At 42.0% G+C, this 22289-nt stretch overlaps 1 protein-coding gene across 4 annotated transcripts in view; it reads left to right on the top strand.

Annotated features, from left to right (window-relative positions):
* The first annotated feature begins 9384 nt into the window (after window positions 1–9384).
* scaper (S-phase cyclin A-associated protein in the ER) overlaps window positions 9385–22289 on the top strand; it is a 276699-nt gene continuing 263794 nt past the window's right edge. The window contains exon 1 of one of the 4 annotated variants that reach the window (XM_052042536.1): window positions 9385–9759. In XM_052042536.1, coding sequence (XP_051898496.1) covers window positions 9388–9759 — 372 coding nt within the window. In that variant the 5' untranslated portion in view covers window positions 9385–9387. Of the gene's footprint in view, window positions 9760–18020; window positions 18106–22289 lie in introns of those variants that run through there. The other 3 variants (XM_052042537.1, XM_052042538.1, XM_052042539.1) reach the window with 3 other exon arrangements.

The following is a 22289-nucleotide window of genomic DNA, read 5'->3' as shown; positions in this document are numbered from 1 at the left end:
TTTCCGGTGGCCGCAAGCCGGCACCTCGCCCTGGAGACGCACAGGGGGCGCAGCAGCTGGAGGACTCAATGGAGGCAGCAACCAATTTGCGCATCAGAAAACCTTTGTAAGTTAAACTTGAATGTCAATTAAAATAAACATTTTACAGTGGTATCCTTGTGAGTAATGTTAGTATTTAAATATTTGTAGTTCTATAGCACCTTTCATGGAATCTTAATTAACAGAAAAACTTTACAATGGGTATTGTGTTGAATATATTTTATTTTCTTAATAAAACTCAAAATATTTTGCATTTCCTTAGCCCTCTTCACAACCTGGATGGACAGCACCACTCTGCTCCACTAGGACCAAAGAGCCGAATTCCAGAGTACCTGCTCTTGAGGTCAAAGTAGTGTTTGACCAAGCTGTGTTGGGACGGATGTGCTTAGCCTTTTTGACAGGGTAGATTCCATTCAGTTGGATCTGTCCCTCATAGAAGAGTGTCTTCAGAAACAAGTGGATGAGGCAGTGGTGTGCACAGAATTTCCTGGAGGTCCTGTAGGAGAAAGAGACTGCATCCTGTTGGATGGTTTCCAGAGAAAACTGCCATGTCATTTGGCAGAATGCCTCATCACAAGAACTCTCAAACAAACACAAGGACCTTGCTTGGCTGTGAAGGGCCCTCCCCATCAGATTCTTCATGCAGTCAGAGTCTCAACTTCGCTGCCCACTGCCCTCGTCCACCTCTTTGTGGACTGTGTATCTACCAAGAAGGAAAGGAAAGAGGTGCAACGGCCTTTGTAAAGTTCATACCGAGCAGCTGCATAACACAGGGCTCGGTGCTCTTTAAGCTGTTCCCAGAGACAAATACTGACTGTTACTGGAAGATCATCAACTCGGTGAAAGATGAGTTTGGTCTGCCTGAAGCATGTTGGTCTTGCACTGCAAGGAGGTGTCTGCAACCAAATGCTGCTGACTGGCATGTTCCAATATGCAGGAGTAGTTGCTGAGGGACAGACTGAAGCCAGCTGCAAGCCATTGGGCTCTGTGGGGAAAGACCATAGTCTGGGGTCTCTCAAACGTTTCACTGATGGAATGTTTAAGGATGAAACATTAGTGACCTTGATATATGTAAATTAATATATTGAATCGCTGGGTACTTGTAAAGACAATGACGTCCTGAATAAAGTGTATTTTAGAAATAAAAACTGAAGTCAGTAAGCATAAAGGGGAAACCACTCCAGTTATTAGAGTTATTATCTTGCACAAAGGAAGATGCTTGTGATTGCAGGGGGTTGATCAGCCCAGCCCAGGACATTGCTGTAGGAAGTCTTCAGGAAATGTCCTTGGATCAACTATCTTCAGCTGCTTCATCAATGACCTTCTTTCCATTGTTAGGTCAGAAGTATGGATCTTTGCTGATGATTGAACAATGTTTAATTCCACTTGCAGCTCCTTGGGAAAGGAAGCACTGCATGCTTGCATGCAACGAGATCCAGGCAAGGATTGATAAGTGGCAAGTAACATTAACACCACAAAAGTACCAGCAATAACCATCCCCAACAAGAGAGAATCTAACAATCTACCCTTGATATTTGATGGCATTACAATCACTGAGTCTCCACCATCAACATCCTGGGTGCCATTGACAGGAAACTTAAGAAGGCAACTCATCACCGCTTTCTCATTGGGCAGTTAGGGATCAGCAGTAGATGCAGAGCTTTTCAGTGATGCCCAGATCTTGAAAAATGAATATAGAAAATCAGAGAGCAAGAAAGCAGTGTATGGGTATAAAGAGCGAGAGGTTGGTAAGAAAGGGGGCAAATGACAGATTCAAAACTGGCACTGATTTGAAAGTGTGATGCCAGAGTTCAAGGGATTCTGGGAGAGGACATGTGGCTGCTTGGTGAGTCGCTGGTCAGCATTTTCTGCTTTATGAACTGTAATGAAAGGCAGGGCAGCTCAGCTGAGTGGAACATACAGCCAGTGTCACATAGGAAGTCATGGAACACTAGGTCACTGAATGACCTAGATGATTGCATTCACTGGAATAGTCTGCAGCTGCAGCAGTTTGAACACTGTTATGGATCTGACAGGGTGATTGGAGTCACTGTGGCGTATCCACGAGGCTGAGAACTTCATGGACAGCACATTTAGAGTTGTAGAGTAACACAGCACAGAGACAGCCCAACTGGTCCATGCCCACCAAGATGCCCTTCTAAGCCAGTCCCATTTGCCTGCATTTCACTCATATCCCTGCATTTCACTCATATCCCTCTAAACCTTTCCTGTCTATGTACCTGTCTAACTGTCTTTTAAATGTTGTTATTGTACCTGCCTCAACCACTTTCCTCATACGCACCACATGCTACATGAAGAAGTTACCCCTCAGGTGTCTTTTAAATCTTTCTCCCCTCAACTTAAACCTATGCCCTCTGGTTTTTGATTCCCTTTCCCTGGGAAAATGACTGTGTGCTTTTACTGTATCTATGCCCCTCATACAGTCATACAGTACATACCCTTCAGCCCAACTGGTCCATGCAGACCAAGATGCCCAATCCAAGCTAGTCCCATTTGCCTCAAGTTCCTCTTAAGTCTTTCCCCCCTCACCTTAAACCTATGCCCTCTAGTTCTTGATACCTCAACTCTGGGATAATGACTGAGTGCATTCATGCTGTCTATGCTCCTCATGATCTTATACACCTCTTTAAGATCACCTCTCAGTCTTCTTCACTTTAAGGACTAAAGTTCAAGCCTCCCCAACTTCTCCCATGCACAACTGTAGGGAGGTGGTCAAACTACAGCTTAAGAGCACGCGGGAAAAAGTGACCGTCAGGTAGACTAGGAGCAGTGAGTAGGTAGCACAGGAGTGCACTGAGTCCATCTCAGTCAGAAATGAATTTTACATGAGGGGGGATGGTTCTGCAGGGAGTGCAACGAGGGCTGGGAGTGTGGCACCATGACTGGTTCAGTTGCACAGGAAGGTAGGAGGAAAAGTGAGAGATCTAGTGATAGGAGACTCAATAGTTAGAGCTTCGGACAGGCATTTCTGTGGCTATAGACGTGACTCCAGGATGCTGAGGTTATTTCCCCGGGTAAGGAATATAGAACCAAGGGTCATCTCAAAATAAGATATAGGCCATTTAGGACTGAAATGAGGAGAAGGTTCTTCACTCAGAATCTCTGGAATTCTCTACCCTGGTGGGTTGAGGAAGCTCAGAGGTCAATAGATTTCCAGAAACTTATGGAATCAAGGATTATGAGGATAACAAAAGAAAATGATACTAAAAGATCAGCGACAATCTTAATGATTGGCAGAGTGAGGTTGAAGGGCCAAATGACCTGCCCATGTTCCTAATTCTTATAGAGTCATACAGCATGGAAACAGGTTCCTCAACCCAGTGTGTCTGTGCCAAAAGTCAAACACCCACCCACGTTAATCCACTCCCATTTTTTCTTTAGCATGCCCATCAAATTCCCACTCCCCAATTCTTCTGTCATTCACCTGCACTAGGGGCAATTTTTCTGTAGCCAATTAACCTTCACCTAGCACACAATGTATTTGGCATGTGGGAGGAAACTGGAGCACCGGGAGGAAACTGTCCATATGATGCCTCAGTGCCCACAAGTGTGTTAGAACCTATAAATTACTTTCTGAAGTGTAGCCACTTTTATGATGATGGAATTTTCAAGGAAGGGATGGCAGTGATGCAATTGAGAGACTCTGTATTTGCATCCTCGGTCAAGAAATGCACAGCAAAAATCACAGCAGTCTGCATCAATGCATTCCTCTCTGTGATAGCAGGAACTTCTTTCCCATGTTCTGGATGGCACCTTTTAAGATCCAACAAGGTCCCAATATAACTAAAAGCCCATGAAATCCTTTTAGAAGTGCAGCCATTCCCATGATGTAGGGAGCTTTGTGTATTATCATATTTTATGGAGCTTACTCCACCTTCAAATACAGATGAGAATTTTGAATTTTAACAAGATTATTTAAATATATAAATAACCAATGTTAAATTTGTTTGTGTTGTTTTTATAGATTCATCAGTGGCTACTCATGGAAAATAAAAGAGTACAAGTCCTGCAACAAATGGAAGAACACACAATTAACAAAAAAAAAATTGAATTTACTTGTGAGTCAGGTCCTCTTATTAGTAGATTAATAAAATCTATTAATTAATCTACAGGATTGTATAACATGAAGCCACTTAAATCACTAAGTAATCTCCTGCCATTCACAGTTCTTTCCTCACCTTCCTCCACCTCTTTGTCTTTGATCCATTTCTTTAAATTTGTTCATCTGTAACATCCTCAGCTCTGAGTAAAGGTCACTGATCCACATTAACATTAGCACCTTCTTTCCACAGATGTGGCCTGACCTACTGAGTGTTTCCAGAATTTTTAATGTTTATATATAATGTTTATTATGTATTTGAAATATTTTGGAATATTTTTGATACTAATGCCAGGATAAATCGATGACAAGCTAATACTATTGGATAGCCATTGAGTAAATGATAGGAACATTTAAAAATGGCCTAGTGAGTTCTTCAAACCTCAATATCATGCTTAATTTGTGACCAAGAGACTGATTTCCAAATCACCATTGACTCTCTCACTGAAGTATACAAAGGAATAGGACTCACACTGGACATATGAAAGACAAAGAACCTCTACCAACCCGCTCCCACTACAAAACTACAGTCTCTAAAAATTAAGATCCACAATGAGACACTGGAAAACACGGATTACTTTCCAAATCTCAGGAATTACCTCTCAGTGAAAGCAGACATTGATTAGGAAATTCAACACCGTCTTTGGTTGAATTTCAGCCATCGGCAATGGAGGAAAAAGATGTTTCAAGACTAAGACCTCACACCCAATACCAAGCTCATGATCTTCCGAGCAACAGTGATCCTTGCCCTCCAATACACTTTGGAGTCATACACAACCCACAGTAGACAACCAAAAACACAAAAATTACCTCCAATGTTGTCCTGTAAAATCTTACAAGTCGATTTGCAGGATGGTTAAACCAATGTTAGCTTCCTCTTCCAGGCCAGCAACCACAGCACTGAGATTCTGTTCATGCTCAACAAGGTAGGTGGCTACATCATCCCCATGCCTAATACAAACTCCTGAAATGAGCACTGTACCTGAACTCCTGGGAGGAGACAGAAACAGATGCAGGAGGGCAAAGAAAACACTTAAAGGATGTTCTCAAACTCTGCTTGAAAAAGTTGTAACATTCTCATCAATTTATGGGAATCTCAAGCCCATGGCTGCTCAAAAATGGAGAAGGAACATCTGGGAAGATACTGAGCTCCTTGAGTTTCTGCGGTAGAAATGCAGGGATACCATGTGCAAATGATGGTAGGAATGCATAATATCTTGAACTACCCATCCGCCAGCCCTTCCCATGGCAGAATCTGTGGATTCCCCAGTGGACACATCAGTTGGTTCAGAACCAAGAGAGATGGAGCGGAAGCAAGTCATCTTCAATCCCAAGGGTTTGCTTAAGAAGAAATTATCTGTGATCTACGATTATCCAATCTATACCTATACTTATCCCACATCGATTGATATCTTTGGTGAACAAAATCTATTAACCTCAGATTCAAACTTAACTATCCACCTCGCATCATTTGCTGTTAGTGAAAGGATGTTCCAGATTTCTGTCACCCACACCATGTCAAAGTGTTCCCCAATTTCCCTCTTTAAGGATTTGAATCTTTTTTAGCCAGCATCCCCCAGTCCTTGATTACCTAATTATTCATTAAAATCTATATGCTGGTAGTAAGCAGTGGTTTCAAAGGTTCCATGAAATGTAGTGTTGTCTTCCTCATAAAAGACTTATTATCTTCTCTCGGGATGCTGGCATTTGTGCTTGGAATATCTAGTTGATAAAGCCTTTTATAGTTGAGTTCCCTGTTTTATTGCATCTTCTATTTCAAAAGAAACTATATGCAAGAGATATTACCTGTTATCTGGCTTCAGTTTTACCTTTCTTCATAAATGATTGGAGTAGCTAATTTATCTGAGTTTTATATATTCTTGTATCTATCTTTATATTATGATTGTAAAAAATGTGCTTTTGCAACTGCTTGGTGATTATTACTTCATAAGAAGACAGTTGGAATTTACCTAATTACACAAGGAAATTGCATTTAAGGAAGGCAAAATGGAAGAAATATATGCCAGGCACCTTTGATATAAGAACATAAGAAAATAGGAACAGGAGTAGGTCACTTTGCCACTCAAGTCTGCCTTGCTGCTCAACATGATAATGGCTCATCTGTCCCAGGCCTCATCTCCTCTTCTGCACCAGATCCTCAAAGCTCTCAATTCCCTGATCTTTCAAAAATTTACCTATTTTCTCTTTAAATACCACACTATGCTACATCCTTTTAAAATTCCTTTCCTTACAATTTAGGTTTCATATACATCTGAAGAGTCATTTGACTTTTTTTGGGTCCCGACATTTCTAATAGATTCAAAAGTTCTCCAACTTGACAAAGTTAATGAGACATTCTGTTCTACCTTCTTCTCATTTTCAAATATATTTCAACATGTTCCACAAGGAAATTCATAGATATTTATTTATGTCATGTTATACCTGAACTTGGTTTACATATTACCTGCCTTATTGTTTGTGAGGAATATTATAGCTATGAAACATAGATGGTCTTTTAATTAGATTTCTTTTTCCAGACATTCCCCAGTAGTTAGTTTGTCATTGGTCACTTCAACTGAAGCTCTATTGAGAACAAGTATAGCACCTTCTCCACAAAAGTTCATGGGTGGCTGATATGATGTACTGAATCAAAAGTTTTGTCAGTGACTGGCACCTTTGGTGCTTTGAAAGAAAAATGTTAGAATCAAAATTGCCATGCTTGGCTTTTAAAAGTATATAGTTTGTAACAACTTTATTCCAACCAATTTTATAGACACTTAAAAAAACCCTAAAACATGGAAATCCAAAACGAAATAGAAATACACAAGTTTAAGAAATACCTGAAAACATAGAGCCTGAAATTCAGTTATTTATTTTCCCCTATAGTTGATAAGCATCCTAGTTTTCAGAATGTTTTTGTTTTTAATTTATTTCCTGAAATGTGAAAGATTGAGACATACAAGACTGCAGATGCTGGAATGTGGAATAAAAAAGTTCAAATGCAGGATCTCAACTCAAAATGTCGACATCTCCTTCCTCCACCTCCCCCACCCCCCAACCAGCCCACAGATACTGCTCAACTCGCTATGTTCCTTTTGCAGTTTCTTTTATGAATATGAAAGATAGAATGCCTTGCCACAATTATATAGAGCCTGGAGTACCATGTACAGTTTTGGTCACCTTAACTAAAAAAGGACATATTTGTCATAGACACATTGGAGCAAAGGAATCAGACTGGTTTCTGGGATGGTTCGTCTGTCATATAAGGAGAGGTTCAGTCGGCTTGGCTTCTATTTTCTAGAATTTAGAAGAATGAGAGGTAACCTTATTGAGATAAACAGAAGAATCAGAAGACTTGACAGGTGTTACGAGCCAGGTTGCTGCTTGGTTAGTGACCCTTTAAGGCACCTGGACAGTAGTGTAGTAGTGTGTGTGTGTGGTGTTACCTTACTACTGCAAGTGAAAAAAAAAGACTATAACTGGAGCATACTGGCAGTTGCACAGAGAGACAGAGAGAGAGAGAGACACTGATTGCTGGTCTCTGTATCTATGGATGAAGAACAATAGTTGTGACGGTCACTATACAATCCATGTATGGATTTTTGGAGCAATCTGTGGAGTCCACTTTGTCATTAACCTGTACTGGAAAGCACGTATATCTGTGGGCGGCCACGAATCGAGTGCCCTCGGTGTGGCAGATACTTTGGAACAAAGTAATGGAGATCTTCGATGATGGAGATACCCTATGGGTTCCATCATGGAACTTGTGGATTTTGTAAATATTTTCTCTACATTCTCTCTACAATCTACTGTGGTTTTCAGAAGCGTTTGCTCATCGTTCTACCATATGACTTGCTGAACTAAACTTTGAGAACTATTCCAAGACTTGGGGTTTGGGAACTTGCCACACACACACTTCAAATTTATTTTGGGGTCAACGTTTAATATCTAATGTTTTTATTTCTCTTATCATTACAAGTAGTTATTAATAAATAGATTCTAACACTTATACATGGCTCGTTGTGTTTCTATTGTTGATGGTATGTAACACAGGGTAGAATGGAGGGAGGATGTTTCCCGAGCTCTGGTGTCTAGAACTAGGGATCACAGTCCAAAAATAAGTAGGTCATTAAAAGAAATTACTTTGGAATTCTGCACCCAAGAGGGCTGGGAGACTGAAGCATTGATTGCATTCAAAACAGAATTTAATGTATTTCTGTATATTAGATGGATATGGCAGGAAAATAGTATTTAGGTAGATGATCACCCATGATCTCGTTGAATGGCAGAGCTGAATTGCCTACTTCTGTTTCTATTTCTTAGGTTCTTTAGATCTTTCCACTATCCTTGCCTTATGTGCAACTCCAGAACCTCCAGTAAACTATAAACTCTGAAATGGCTCAGCAAATGACTTGGTTCAGGAGCAATTAGGGATGGATTATAAATGCTGGCAATGAAAACAATGTCCACAAAATGAGTAAAAACTGTTCGGTGTCAGTCCCATCCATTTCTCCCACTTACTCCCCCAGTTCAATTCCGCCCCCACCCCCACGATTAGATATGGAGGGAGGCAATTGAAAGACTTATGTACCCGAGTGTTTTGTGTATTTTCTGGGTATTAGCTTCTGCACAAGCCAAATATAAAGGTGACAAGATCTCTGGTTGGAGGGCAGACCAGTTTTTAAAACCAGGCAGAACACGCAGTTAGGCAATCCAGTGGCCAGACCGTGGCGACTCTTTGCAAACTGCTTTCAGCAGAGCCATCCATTACATTTATTCTGCATATCAGGTTTTTTAAAATCCTTTGTACTACCTCGAAGTCCTTATGTATGGAAATAATCTGTCTGGATGGCACACGCACAAAAGGTTTTCACTGTATCTCGGTACATGTGACAATAACAAACCAATGTGTTTTTGCATTGCTCCAACACATTGCCACCTCCCCAGCGCCCTCTTTTCGCGCCTCCAGTTTGAGTGGGACAACCGCTTGGCCCGCCGGGTAGGTGGACCACGATCCGACCAATCAAAACGCAGACTCCTTTCGCCGGTCCGAGGTGCGTTGCTTGACAGCGGGCGATGCTGCCCGTGCACCCAAACATTACGTACACGTAAGCCCCGCCCACATTCTTAGGTCTGATTGGACGTGATAGGAAGAGAAACCCGTCGTGCTGCGTTTTGATTCGTCCGGCGGACGTCAGTCTAAAGCTAGTGTCCAGCGTGGAGTTTGGATGCGCAGCTGTCAATGGCCGAACGCTGTTTGTTATTGTAACCGAGGGGAAATTAAAAAAAACGATTTATTTCCATTAAAAATATATGTAAACTTAAAAAATAGCGGACGGGAGATGTCTAAAGAGTCGAGGAGCGAGGGTCGTAGGCGGCGCGACTATTTGGCGCCCGGGCTGAAAGCGGCGTTTCTGGGCGGTGGCGACGGGCGTGAGAGGAGCGGACAGCACAAGCTCGGAGCTGGCGCCGAGCCCCGGGACAGGCCGGGGCCTAAAATGGGGCCTGGAGGAGATGAACGCGAGAGATCTGGCAGCGGCAGCTCGGGATCTTCGTACGGGGGCAAAAGCAAGAGCCTGGCAGGCAGTGGCAGTTCTAAGGTGCGGCGCACCCATTGTGTGTCTCTTTCTGAATAACGTTGCTCCGTGGCTTCGGTTAGAAACCAATGCAGCCGCTTGCTTTTTTAAATATTCAATCCCCTCCTCCCCTTTCTGGCTAATTCCAAGATGAATAAATACGAAGGTCCAACAAATTCGGTTTCTTTTACCATGATGCAACCACAATGGACTTCACAAATCGTGGTGATCAATCTCTGTCAATTAGTCTACAGCATGCCAATTATTAAGTGAGGACAATGTTCAGTGATGAGAGTTTTAAATACTGGCGGTCCATACTCGCCGGTCTCTCTTTTGGGTCCCTTTGTCAAGTGATCATTTTCTCTTTTGAGCCTCGTTGGCTAACACTGGTAAGCGGATCAACGAGGAGCATTGCATCCCACTACCTGTATGGATTTCATTTTTGAATCACAAATTATTTTGCACCCTTTGTTTCAAATACCACTGCAGCCTCCCCCATTGAAGCTGCAAATGCGACTCTCTGTTATCTCCCGGTTCTCTCCCCCCCTCCCCCCCTCCCCTCCCCCCCTCCCCCCCTCCCCCTCCACCCCTCCCCCCCCTCCCCTCCCCTCCCCCCTCCCCTCCCCCCCACCCCTCCCCCCCCCACCCCTCCCCACCCCTCCCCACCCCCTCCCCCCCTCCCCCCTCCCCCCCCACCCCTCCCCACCCCTCCCCCCCCTCCCCCCCACCCCTCCCCCCCACCCCTCCCCTCCTCCCCTCCCCCCCTCCCCCCCTCCCCTCCCCCCCCCTCCCCTCCCCCCCCCCCTCCCCTCCCCCCCTCCTCCCCTCCCCCCCTCCTCCCCTCCCCCCCCTCCCCCCCTCCCCCCCCTCCCCCCTCCCCCCTCCCCCCCACTTCCCTCCCACCCCTCCCCCCCACTTCCCTCCCCCCCCTCCCCCCCACTTCCCTCCCCCCCACTTCCCTCCCCCCCACTTCCCTCCCCCCCACTTCCCTCCCCCCCACTTCCCTCCCACCCCTCCCCCCCACTTCCCCACACCCCCCCATTTTCCCCCACTCTCCCCCCATCCTCCCCCACTCTCCCCCCATCCTCCCCCACTCTCCCCCCACCACCAATCCTCCCCCACTCTCCCCCCCACTCTCCCCACCACCACTCCTCCCCCACTCTCCCCACCACCAATCCTCCCCCACTCTCCCCCCCACCAATCCTCCCCCGCTCTCCCCCCCCACCAATCCTCCCCCACTCTCCCCCCCCCACCCCCCCCACTCTCCCCACCACCAATCCTCCCCCACTCTCCCCCCCCACTCTCCCCCACTCTCCCCACCACCAATCCTCCCCCACTCTCCCCACCACCAATCCTCCCCCACTCTCCCCACCACCAATCCTCCCCCACTCTCCCCCCCACTCTCCCCACCACCAATCCTCCCCCACTCTCCCCACCACCAATCCTCCCCCACTCTCCCCCCCACCAATCCTCCCCCACTCTCCCCACCACCAATCCTCCCCCACTCTCCCCACCACCAATCCTCCCCCACTCTCCCCACCACCAATCCTCCCCCACTCTCCCCCCCACTCTCCCCCCCACTCTCCCCACCACCCTCCCCACCACCAATCCTCCCCCACTCTCCCCACCACCAATCCTCCCCCACTCTCCCCACCACCAATCCTCCCCCACTCTCCCCACCACCAATCCTCCCCCACTCTCCCCCCCCACTCTCCCCCACTCTCCCCCATCCTCCCCCACTTCCCCCCCCATCCTCCCCCACTTCCCCCCCCATCCTCCCCCACTTCCCCCCCCATCCTCCCCCACTTCCCCCCCCATCCTCCCCCACTTCCCCCCCCCATCCTCCCCCACTTCCCCCCCCCATCCTCCCCCACTTCCCCCCCCATCCTCCCCCACTTCCCCCCCCCATCCTCCCCCACTTCCCCCCCCATCCTCCCCCACTTCCCCCCCCCATCCTCCCCCACTTCCCCCCCCCATCCTCCCCCACTTCCCCCCCCCCCCATCCTTTTGCAATATATTGGTGTTGGAGCCTTTTGCTATCGCTTTACAACAGTCGGAGTTTATCAGCAAGCCAATCTGCTTTGTCTTTCCCAATCTGCAAAACTACATTAAAGCTACATCTCTGATATAACCTGATTCATTTATTTATTGCTACGTGGTATTTGAATCTAACCCATTTCCTTGTAGAATGTTTTTCATTGCTTTATGATCCCACTTTTTTAAAATCTGGAAATAAGAAGTGATAGCTTTCACTTTTAATGTCCAGATTTATTTTATATATACTAGTTTTACAAAACTAGCAAAAAGTTGATCTCTGGTTTAAAATCCTAACACATTCTTTTATTTGGATGTAGTTTTGCCATCATAACTTGCCCTACTTGTGACTTGTATCCTGAACCAGGGAGAGGTGAAGTGGTACACCACCATCCGCTTATACACTTGATCATGCAAACCTCTGTTGCTTTGTCCTAACATGCAAGAAGGACTGATTTCTCTACCATCCCAGTCATTGTTGTTCTATATTAGTTCCTGGTTAATCAGCACCTTTTTCCCCAAAATTCCCTGTTTTTAAACTGTTTCCATGCACAATCTCCATAATACCTTCCAGTCCTATAAGCCTCCCAGATATTGCAATCCTCCAGTTTTAGCCTGTTCTTCATCCCTGAAGCTAATTACCATTGGTAGCCTTCTGTGGCTACCAAGGCCTACTCTACTGAATGTCTTCCCTAAACCTCTCCAACTTTAGGATGTTCTTTAAAATTTGGGTATCGGACCTAATATCTCCTCATGTGGCTTGGTGTCAAATCTTTTACTGATAGCATCTTAAAATGTTTCACTGCATTAATAGGGCTATATAAACATAAGGTAATATTTATTATTGAGGCAACTAAAGAATGAATGATAAACTTAACAGTAATGCCTATATTCATGAATTAATAACCACTAATTGGAAACATTCTAGAAGAGAGAGACTGAATAGGGGTGTTTTGTCTTTCTGAATAGATTTTCTGCCATTTCTGTAATAAACTGATGGAAGGTGGATTGGGATGTAAACTAATTTCCAATATCTGAATATCTATTTTCCTAAGAAATGGCAGCAAATGCATTCAGAAACGACAGCACACCCACATTCTGTCTATCCTCGTGTAATTTTTGTGAGTTGTTTAGAATACTAGGGTAATAGAGATATTATAGTAAGCTTCTGCCTTTTTATGAGAAAGTACAAGCAAATTACTTATTTGTACCACTTGCACCAAGGCAAACACCACCTACACAATCTGAGGGAGAAAGTGGAAAATCATATTTGATTTTTCTGATCCAAGGCAATTATAACCTTTCATCTGTTGCTGCCTGATTGGAAATGGAAATTACTACATATACACTAAAAGGTTCCTGCCTTCTGGCCTTTTAACAACAAGTTTAAACCTAAGTGTCAAAGTAGCAGTGCATAATTGTTCAACAGATTATGGAAATTGAAGTAAAATAGAAAACCATGGAAATATTCAGCAGAACATTCAGCATTTGTGGAGAAATAGTGTTAATATTTCAGGTTGATGATCTTTCATCCAGTTCTGATGACAGGTTGTCAACGGAAACATTAACTCTGTTCTCTCTTCACAGATGCCAACAAATCTACTGAATATTTTCAACATCTTGTGTTTATAATACATAGAAGAAGATGGTGAAAGATATTAATTTGTTGGAGTAATTAGTGTTCAGTTTTTCATAGGGTTGCTGCTGTTTCTCAATTGGTGGCATTCTTGCTTCTAAACCTGAAGATCATATTCAAAACCAACTCAAGAGGCTTGAGCAAATAAATATTAGAGTAACGTGCTTGTGCAATACTGAGGGATGTACTTTGAGATGTGTCTTCAGGTGAGAGATCCTTCTGCTCTATCTGGAACTAAGAGATTCCTGCTCTTCTTTAAAATGATGCTGTGGGAGTTATCCCTGGTATCCTGGTCATTATTCTTCCCCCAAGCAGCATCACCATAAAATCTCTGGTCATTATCACATTGCTGTTTGTAAGAACTTTCTGTTATATTTTAGTTGTTGTATCCCACATTACAACTGTTAACTACTTCAAAAATGCTTCATTGATTAAAAGCCAGTTTGGGTTGTCTTGACTTGTTGAAAGATGCAGTGTCTTTTTCAGTTTAAATACTTAGCTATCTGAAACCATCTGTTTTAGATTGATCTTACCAATCAACCAGCCAAGGAAGTTGGTTTGATGTATCTTGCAGTGTTGAAACGTATGTTATATAAATGATCAGACTTTTCTAAGGGGTGATTGTAAATGTTAGTCAATTGCTGACATTGGCAATATTTTTCCATTAGAGGAAGGGGGTGGGGATTACCTAAAGTGGGAGAATTCAATGTTCATCCGGTTAGGCTGCAAGGTTCCAAGACAGAAAATAAGGTGCTGTTCCTCCAGTTTCCACTTTGAATTCTACTGGCAGTGGAGGAGGCTGAGGCTGTCATATCAGTGATAATGTGGGAGGGGGAGTTGAAATGACTGGCAATGGGGAGATTCAGGTCATGGTTACAGACAATGCAGGTGTTCTGGAGGAACAGCACCTCATTTTCCATCTTGGAACCTAGCAGCCTAACAGCATGAACATTGAATTCTCCCACTTTAGGTAATCTCCACCCCCCCCCCCCAACTCACCATGCTTCTTCTCTTTCCTAGCCTTTTTTTTTCTACTTTTGACCCATCCCCCAGTGGATCTGCTCTCCCCTCCTCCCCAACACCTGCCTTTCATTATCTCTTACCTGCATCTACCTATCACCACCCTGTGCCCATCCCACCTCCTCTCTTTTGTCCACCTATCACTGCTCTGCTTTTCCCTCCTATATATTGGGCTTCCCCTTTTCCTGTCTTCACAGTCCTGAAGAAGGGTCCTGATCCGAAATGTCAACTGCCTGCTTTCCTCCACGGATGCTGCCTGGCCTACTGAGTTCCTCCAGCATCATCAGACTTTTTTTAATGACTTATTTGAAAGATGGGGTAGCTGTATTTCAGTGATATCTCTGATATCGTTTCTCTGGATTGTTCTTCATTTTGCATGAATTGAATGACTGGCTAATGTTTACTGTTGAGGCTCACTCTAATATTGGCACTGAGATGTGATGCATATGCAGTGCTAGTGTCCACCTTGCCTATTGGTAATATTCTTGTTTCCAAAGGTTAGGGGGTTCAAATCCTATCCCAAAGACCCGAGTGCAAAATTTAGGCTGATTTTTTTTTAGTGCACGACTGGGGGAATGCAGTGCAGTCAGAGTGTTATCTTTTGGTGGGGGGGGGGGGGGGGTGGCAGGCGCACGGGTGGTGATCAAAATCTCGTGTGGATGTTCTTTTTATAAATAAGTAGCTGTCTGGTGTGTTGGCCATATTCATCCCTCAACCCACATGACTAAGACAGACAACCTGGTTATTAATGTATTGCTGAAGGAGTTTTGCTATGTACATATTAACTGCTCAGCTTCCTGTATTGCAACAGTGACCACTTTTCAGCCACGGTCCATCTGTTTTGACCATAGAGGTGTTCCTGAATATTTATTTTTCTCTCCAATATTAGGTAATTAAACCAGTATATTATGGGAGTCTGATCTCTGAATCTTAACTCTGGATTTGGATTTGGATTTTTGTTGCTGCCTGTAGACTGTTGCATTCTGAACTGAAATCATGCGTACCTCCTGCTGCTTAAACTTGCTTTGAATTGCAATTGCCTTTACTTGGCATTGAGACAGCAAATTTGAGGAAATGGTAGAAATATTCAGTGTGCATCTTACTGCTGGCATCATTGCTTAGAAAAATAAACAAAAGACACTGCATTGGAGTTATTTACTTCTGGATCTGGGTCAGCCCAAATTGCTAAGTTCCTTTTGTTTGCTGGATACAAGGATCCATTGTAATGTGAACGTAAATACAATTTTTTATTGTCATGGCCAGTAGTGCAAATTGTCCTATGCGTGGTACTGATTTGTAGTGTCTTCTAAATAGACCTAAATTGAGCATAAGATTTAGTGTGATTCTCCCAATGAAATTCAATGGCACTGCTGTACTTTTGGAGACACCATTTTAGTATATTGATATTAAACTGAGTTTGTCCTTTCAGGTGGATATATAAAAAAATCAAAGAGCAGGGTGGTTCCCTTTGTGGCCTCGCCAACATTTATTCCACAACTGACAACTAAAACAGATGAGCTTTGTGTTGAAATTGGCTGATATGTTACCTACCTTGAAAGAGTGTTCACTTCAAAAGTAGGCATGGGGCCATTCTAATGTATATTGTGGAAGATGGAAAAAAGAATCCTACTGAAGCAGCAGGGATATGTTTGAAGCAGTGTGTTGGTCTCATTGATCTTGGGATTGTTTGTTGCTAACCCTGAGTTTCTCAATTGAATTACTGGAATTACTTGTTTTGTATTCTTTAAAAATCATTTTATAGTAATTGTTTATCAGCATTTACAGTTACATCAGTTTATTGAGAAATATTCTTGTTAGGTTGGAGTGAAACTTCAGATCCACAAATAATAAAAGACATGAAAGAAAGCCACATCTGTGAAGTTTCCTCAATATGTTAATTATATCCCGATATCCTTGGCTCTTCGTTTCACATTTTCAGTCCATAAAGTGACATAGTTTGGGATTTGATTACCATTGGGATTGACCTGTTGCAGAGGTTCTATTTTATGAAGGTTAGCACTAAAGTGAAAAGCTTAGGAGGTATATAATCAAAGAAATAGGTTAAAGAGAACATGACATGGGGTACTGTGGAAGATCTGTTTATTCCTACTCTGCTTCCTGTCTGCCAACCTATTTTCAATCCATGCCAGTGATATTACCCCTAATTCTACATACTTTAATTTTGCCACTAACCTCTTGTGTGGGATTTTATCATTCTGAAAATTGAAGTACACCACATTCACAAGTTTCCCCTTATCTGTTTTGCTAGTTACATGCTCAAAAAAAACTCCAGGCTTGTCAAATAAGATGTTCCTTTCATATGTTGACTCTGTCTAATCCCTTTGACATTTTCTAAGTGTCCTGTTATTACATCCTTTATAATAGATCCTAACAGTCTGCTAACCACTGACGTTAGGCTAACAAGTTTGTAGTTCCTGTTTCCTCTGTCCTTTTTTTAAATAGCGAGATTACATTTGCCACCCTCCAATCTGCAGGAACTGTTGAACAACTTGCAGAATTTTGGAAGGTGACAATTAGTGCATTCAAAATTTCCATGGCTTCCTCTTAGTATTCTAGGATGCAGATTATCAGACTCTGGGGATTAATCAAATTTCAGTCCCACTAATTCCAGTAGTTTTTTAACTAATGTTAATTTCTTTTAATTCCTCCTTTAGACTCCTGGTTTGCCAGCACTTCTGAGGTTATTTGTGATCTCTTCTGTGAAGATAAAATTAAAGTATTTGTATAAGTGCTCTATCATTTATATAGTTTTGGGAATGATTCATGGTGTTTAGTTCGCAAATGAAAGGCAAACTATAACCTGCAGATGTTAGAAATCTGAAATAAATAAAAACAAAATGCTAGAAATACGTCGACTGTCCATTTCCCTCCACAGATGCTGCCTGACCCGCTGAGTTCTCTAGCATTTTGTGTGTTGCTAGAAACACTCAGCAGGTCAGGCAACACCTGTGCAAAGAGAACTGGAGTTAACATTTGGATTGCTGAAAGGTCAACCCAAAACGGTAAATCCATTTCTCACTCCATGGAGGCTGCTGATGAGTATTTCTGGTATTTTCTGTTATTTAGTTCAAATTCGTAAGCTTGTTCCTGCAGACTACCAGAAGCTCTTAACCTATACTTCTGTTATTATGTTTTAAGTATTTGATTAGTGTTTGGTTCTTAGAATGTAGGAAAGCAGCTAACTCTGCTGGTTTATGTATGCTAATTAATTATTTGTTCATATTAAAATTGGAATGTATATTTAATTTATTAAATGATAACCTGTTGAAATGTTGATCATAGTTCAGCCAAGATTATGACCATGCAGCAGTGCAGGAATAATTCTTTTCTTTCATGTCAAATACACAGACCTTGTGGTGACCAAATCTGCAGAATGGTTATAATTCAAGAAGCACACAGGACTGAAGGTCACATTGTCTGTGTTCCTTTCCAAAAGAACTTCTGTTTGTATCATTAGAAGGAAGCAGACGTGGTTGGACAACTAAGCGGGATGAAAAGAGGTCTATTTTTGTTCAGTCAGATGATCATGTCATTAAGCACAGTATATTTTAGTAATGGTGCAGACAGAATGCGTCCTTAACTGTAGCTTGTGAAAGTACTGCAGTATATCGATGGAAGAGAATTCTGAAGAATCCACTTGTAGGCTCTACTTTTTCTCTGTATGTATATTTTTGTCTGTGCATTCCACACTGGAAAGATCGAATGCTCTCTTATAAATCATCAGCTGATGTTATTGCTGCTTTGCTGTAGATTCATTGCAACCTGTCACTTAATAATCCATTTTTAGTTTTATTCTAGGAGGGATATTCAGTCATTTGGTTAGATTGTGCCTTTCTCTACTTGAATAAAAGACTAGTTAATCCTTCTGTATGATAGAGAACAGCTGACCAGGCTTCCATGGTAAATATTAATATAGTTTAAAGTTGTGATGAAGGAACTATCTTGGTGTTGACAGTGTGAATATAGTCTGGAGGCTTGAAAGTGCTTCATTCAACTATATTTGCAGGTTCAATATCTTTTCAAAAACTTAGTTTTTCCTTTGTGTTTTGGTAACTTGTGTACAAATTTTTCCTATTTTTGCCACCAATTCCCCTTCCTTCGCTCCTGCAGGCATTGGAAGTTGTTGATTTACAATCGTACTTTCGTATCTTCCTCAAATGGCTATTCTTTAAATATTAGCATACAGAATGTGATTTTTATAGTCTATTCAACCAAGTAGTCCTGGTGTCCGAGGTATAGTCTGACTTCTCTGGTTGCTGAGCCCTCCATGTCAGTTCACTTTCTTCCATTAGTACCTGTATTTATTGTACACTAGTTTGTATATTTGAATTTCTTTGGTCAGGAAGTTTTTAAATGGTTTTGCTTGGTATTGGTGTTTTATTGCAAGTAAATAGCTTGAAATTTATGTCCATTATGGTTGTGTTGACTGAATTATATTTGTAGGCCCAATATTGTAGAAAGTTTACAACAGAGAAGGTGGTCATCCAGCCTATCATGCCAAGGCTAGTTGAAAAAGACTGATGGAGCCTAATACCATCTTCCATTACTTGCTCCATAGCCCTGTAGGACACAGTTCTTCAAGTATGAATCTAACTACTGTTTAATTGTGATAGGGTATACTCTTGTCTTTACTGGTGTTTATAAACAGTGAGGTCCAGATTTCTATGCTTCAAAGAAAACAGTTCTAGCTTATCCAATCTTTTCTTATAACTATAATTTTCCAGTTTTGGCAATATCTTTTTATGTTGTCCCTGATCCCTCTCCAGTGCAATCACATTTTTCTGTAATGTGGTGACCAGGACTGTACGCTGTACTCAAGCTGTAGTCTAAATAGTGTTGTATAAAGTTCTAGCACAACCTCCTTGCTCTTATGCCTTGGCTAATAAAGATTAGATCTCGTACAGTTTTCAAACCAACTTATTGACCTGTCTTGCTACCTTTTTAAGGATCTGTGCAGACACTCTCAAGATCCTTCTGTTCCACCATACCATTCAATATCTTCTCATTTAAAGTATTTGCTCTTGCTTTGTTGCACCTCTCCAAAGATCTTACCTTGCACTTCTCTCAACTATGTTCCATTTGCCATTTTTCTATCCACTGACAAAGCTATCTATATTTTCCTGCACTCTGATCCTTTTATCCTCTGTGTCAAGCACATGGACAATTTTTGATTCATCTGCAAACTAATCTAGCTTTCCTCTAGTCATTCTCTTTCCTCCTGTTGGGCAGGAGGTACAGAAGCCCAAAAGCACGAACCACCAGACTCCACGACAGCTTCTATCCCACTGTTAGCAGATTCTTGAATGGAGCTCTCATATGCTAAAAGACGAACTCTTGACCTCTTGCACTCCCAATCTACCTTGTTGTGGCCCTTGTACTTTATTTGTCTACCTGCACTGCACTTTCTCTGTAACTGCAACGCTATATTCTGCATTATGTTTTCTTTTTACTACCTCGGACTGTATTTGTTTGTGTGTGTGTGTATGGCATGATCTGTCTGGATGGCATGTAAAACAAAAGCTTTTCACTTTTTTTTACATGTGACAATAATAAACCAATAATAAATTGTTTAATATATTGCCTAAAGCTAGGGACTGAGTACTGAGCCCTGTGGATCTCTGTTGGTAACAGCTTTCCAGTCACAAAAACGTCTGTTAACCTTTGTTTGCTGCCACTGAGCTAATTTTGGATTCCTCCTTAAATCCCATAGGGTTTAACTTTCTTGATTGGCTCTCCTTTTGGGACTTGTCAAAACCCTTGTTACAGTCATGCAGACTACAAGCACACTGCTCTCAGTGTCTCTTCTTACTTCTTCCTCAAAGAGTTCAAATATTAGTCAGATTTAACCTTCCCTGATTAAATCCACACTTACTGTCCCGATTAATCTATAAGTTTCCAGATGAATGTTTATAATACTGTCCCAAAGAATGGATTCTAGTAATTTTCTCACCACCTAATTTTAGCTAACAGTTTTCATTAACTAACCAGTTTCCTTTCAGTTTATTTATATAACAGTATAACTTTTAGCAGTTTTCCAATCCTCTGGAGGCAAAAGAGATTGAAAATTGTTGTTGGAGAATCCAGCATTTCTTCTCTTTTTCTTAAACAGCCTGGGCTGTATTTCACATGGAGCAAGCAATTTATCTTTTTGCAAAGATGCTAAACCACCTAATACTGTCTCTTTTTTTTTAAACCAAGTTCATCCCATTTAATATTTTGCACTCATTTCCCTTAACTACAATATTAGCATTATCCCCCTCTTTTGTGAAGACAGTCGTAAAATATTCATTAAGAACCTTACCCATATCCTCCACCACCACATGTAGGTTACCTTTTCAGCCCTACTCTTTCCTCGGTTACCTTCTTTTAAACTTAATTTAAATTTTTATTTACAACGTGGTAACAGGCCCTTCCGGCCCAACGAGTCATTCTTGCTCTTTATATATTTCTATATTACCATCCTATGGATCTAAATGGCCTAAAGAAATAAAAATTGTGGACTCTGCTGATAAGGGGCAATTTTCTGTTTTGTTCTTTTGTTCTTTTCTTCACATTCCTTTAGACTGTGAATGAAAAATAATTTCAGCATTTCCAGGCTCATGATAGCATGGAATATTTGAATGCTGGTCTGAAGAAAAAGTCTCATTAGATTAATATTGTATCCGTAATTTATGAATAGTTGCACAATAACATGAGCATTCATGTAATTCATTTCATTGAATAATTTGAATAATGTGGCAGAATTAAAAAAGAAAGAGAAACAAAGCTGTGACATAAAAGATCGTTTAAAATGTTACAAGTCCACATCAGATCAGTAGGTATAGAAGGTTTGTTTTAAGGATCATAGATGAAGTCACTTTATTAACACTTTTTAAAATCATTCTCTGAATTTATATAGTTATCAGTTGCACTTAAAAACATATACAAAGTGATGAATATATTGCCTTTAGTGAAGTTATCAGTTCTGTATGTCATGAGGTTGAATGTATTGTTCTGGACAACATATTGAATGAACTGAGCTTGGATTACAAATGAAAATGACATTCCATTGATAACCACATCTTGTTCTCAGTAATTTAATGTTCTCTTCATGCATTCACTCTTGCACTTGGTTTTCTTGTCATCCTTTCCACCCATCCAATCAGATTAGCAATAACGCTAGGTAAAGAAACATAACTTTTTAAGGATGGGCATTAATAACAGTTAAACTAGACTTGGCTTTCTGTAATTTTGGGTCACTTAAACTCATGGCCTCTTTAAAAACTCAAACATTTAAAAAGTGCAAAATTTAAGAGGAACAACTCAACTCAGGTTTTGAAAGTAAATAATTTCTCTCCAACACAGTCCTATGACCAGTAATTACATTTATATGTAGAATCAAACCTGCTCACCTTCTCAATGAAAGATTCAGATTAAAATTTAGATCAAAGTTCCCCCTGATTTGAATATGTCTATAGCAGTGTATAGAAATAGATTTCAGATGTTTACAGTCCCATTTTCCAGCCTCATGAAATTCAAGGAGATTAATCTGTAGTATGTAGCCGCACGCAACGCGCTACTAAAGGAACACACAGAGGCAGAGAGTACTGAACTCAAAAAAAAAACTCTTTACTGATTCAAAACGCACGCTTAAATCTCCCATCCCATGGTCCCCGGCGACCCACGGGGTGGATGTGACGTCCGACTGTTCCCGGAGGGTCCGCTCCGAGCGGGTAGTTCCAAATGCGCTACCGCGTCTGCCCGCGACTCCCAATGGTGGTTCGAGTCCCGTGTGTGAGGGCCGCCACAAGCATGTGCTGCTGTCCGATTGTTGCACTCTGCAGAATAATAAAGGAATTTCATG

The sequence above is a fragment of the Pristis pectinata genome, chromosome 32 (assembly GCF_009764475.1).
Source record: "Pristis pectinata isolate sPriPec2 chromosome 32, sPriPec2.1.pri, whole genome shotgun sequence".
NCBI lineage: Eukaryota > Metazoa > Chordata > Chondrichthyes > Rhinopristiformes > Pristidae > Pristis > Pristis pectinata.
This window is presented reverse-complemented; position numbering and strand designations above follow the sequence as displayed.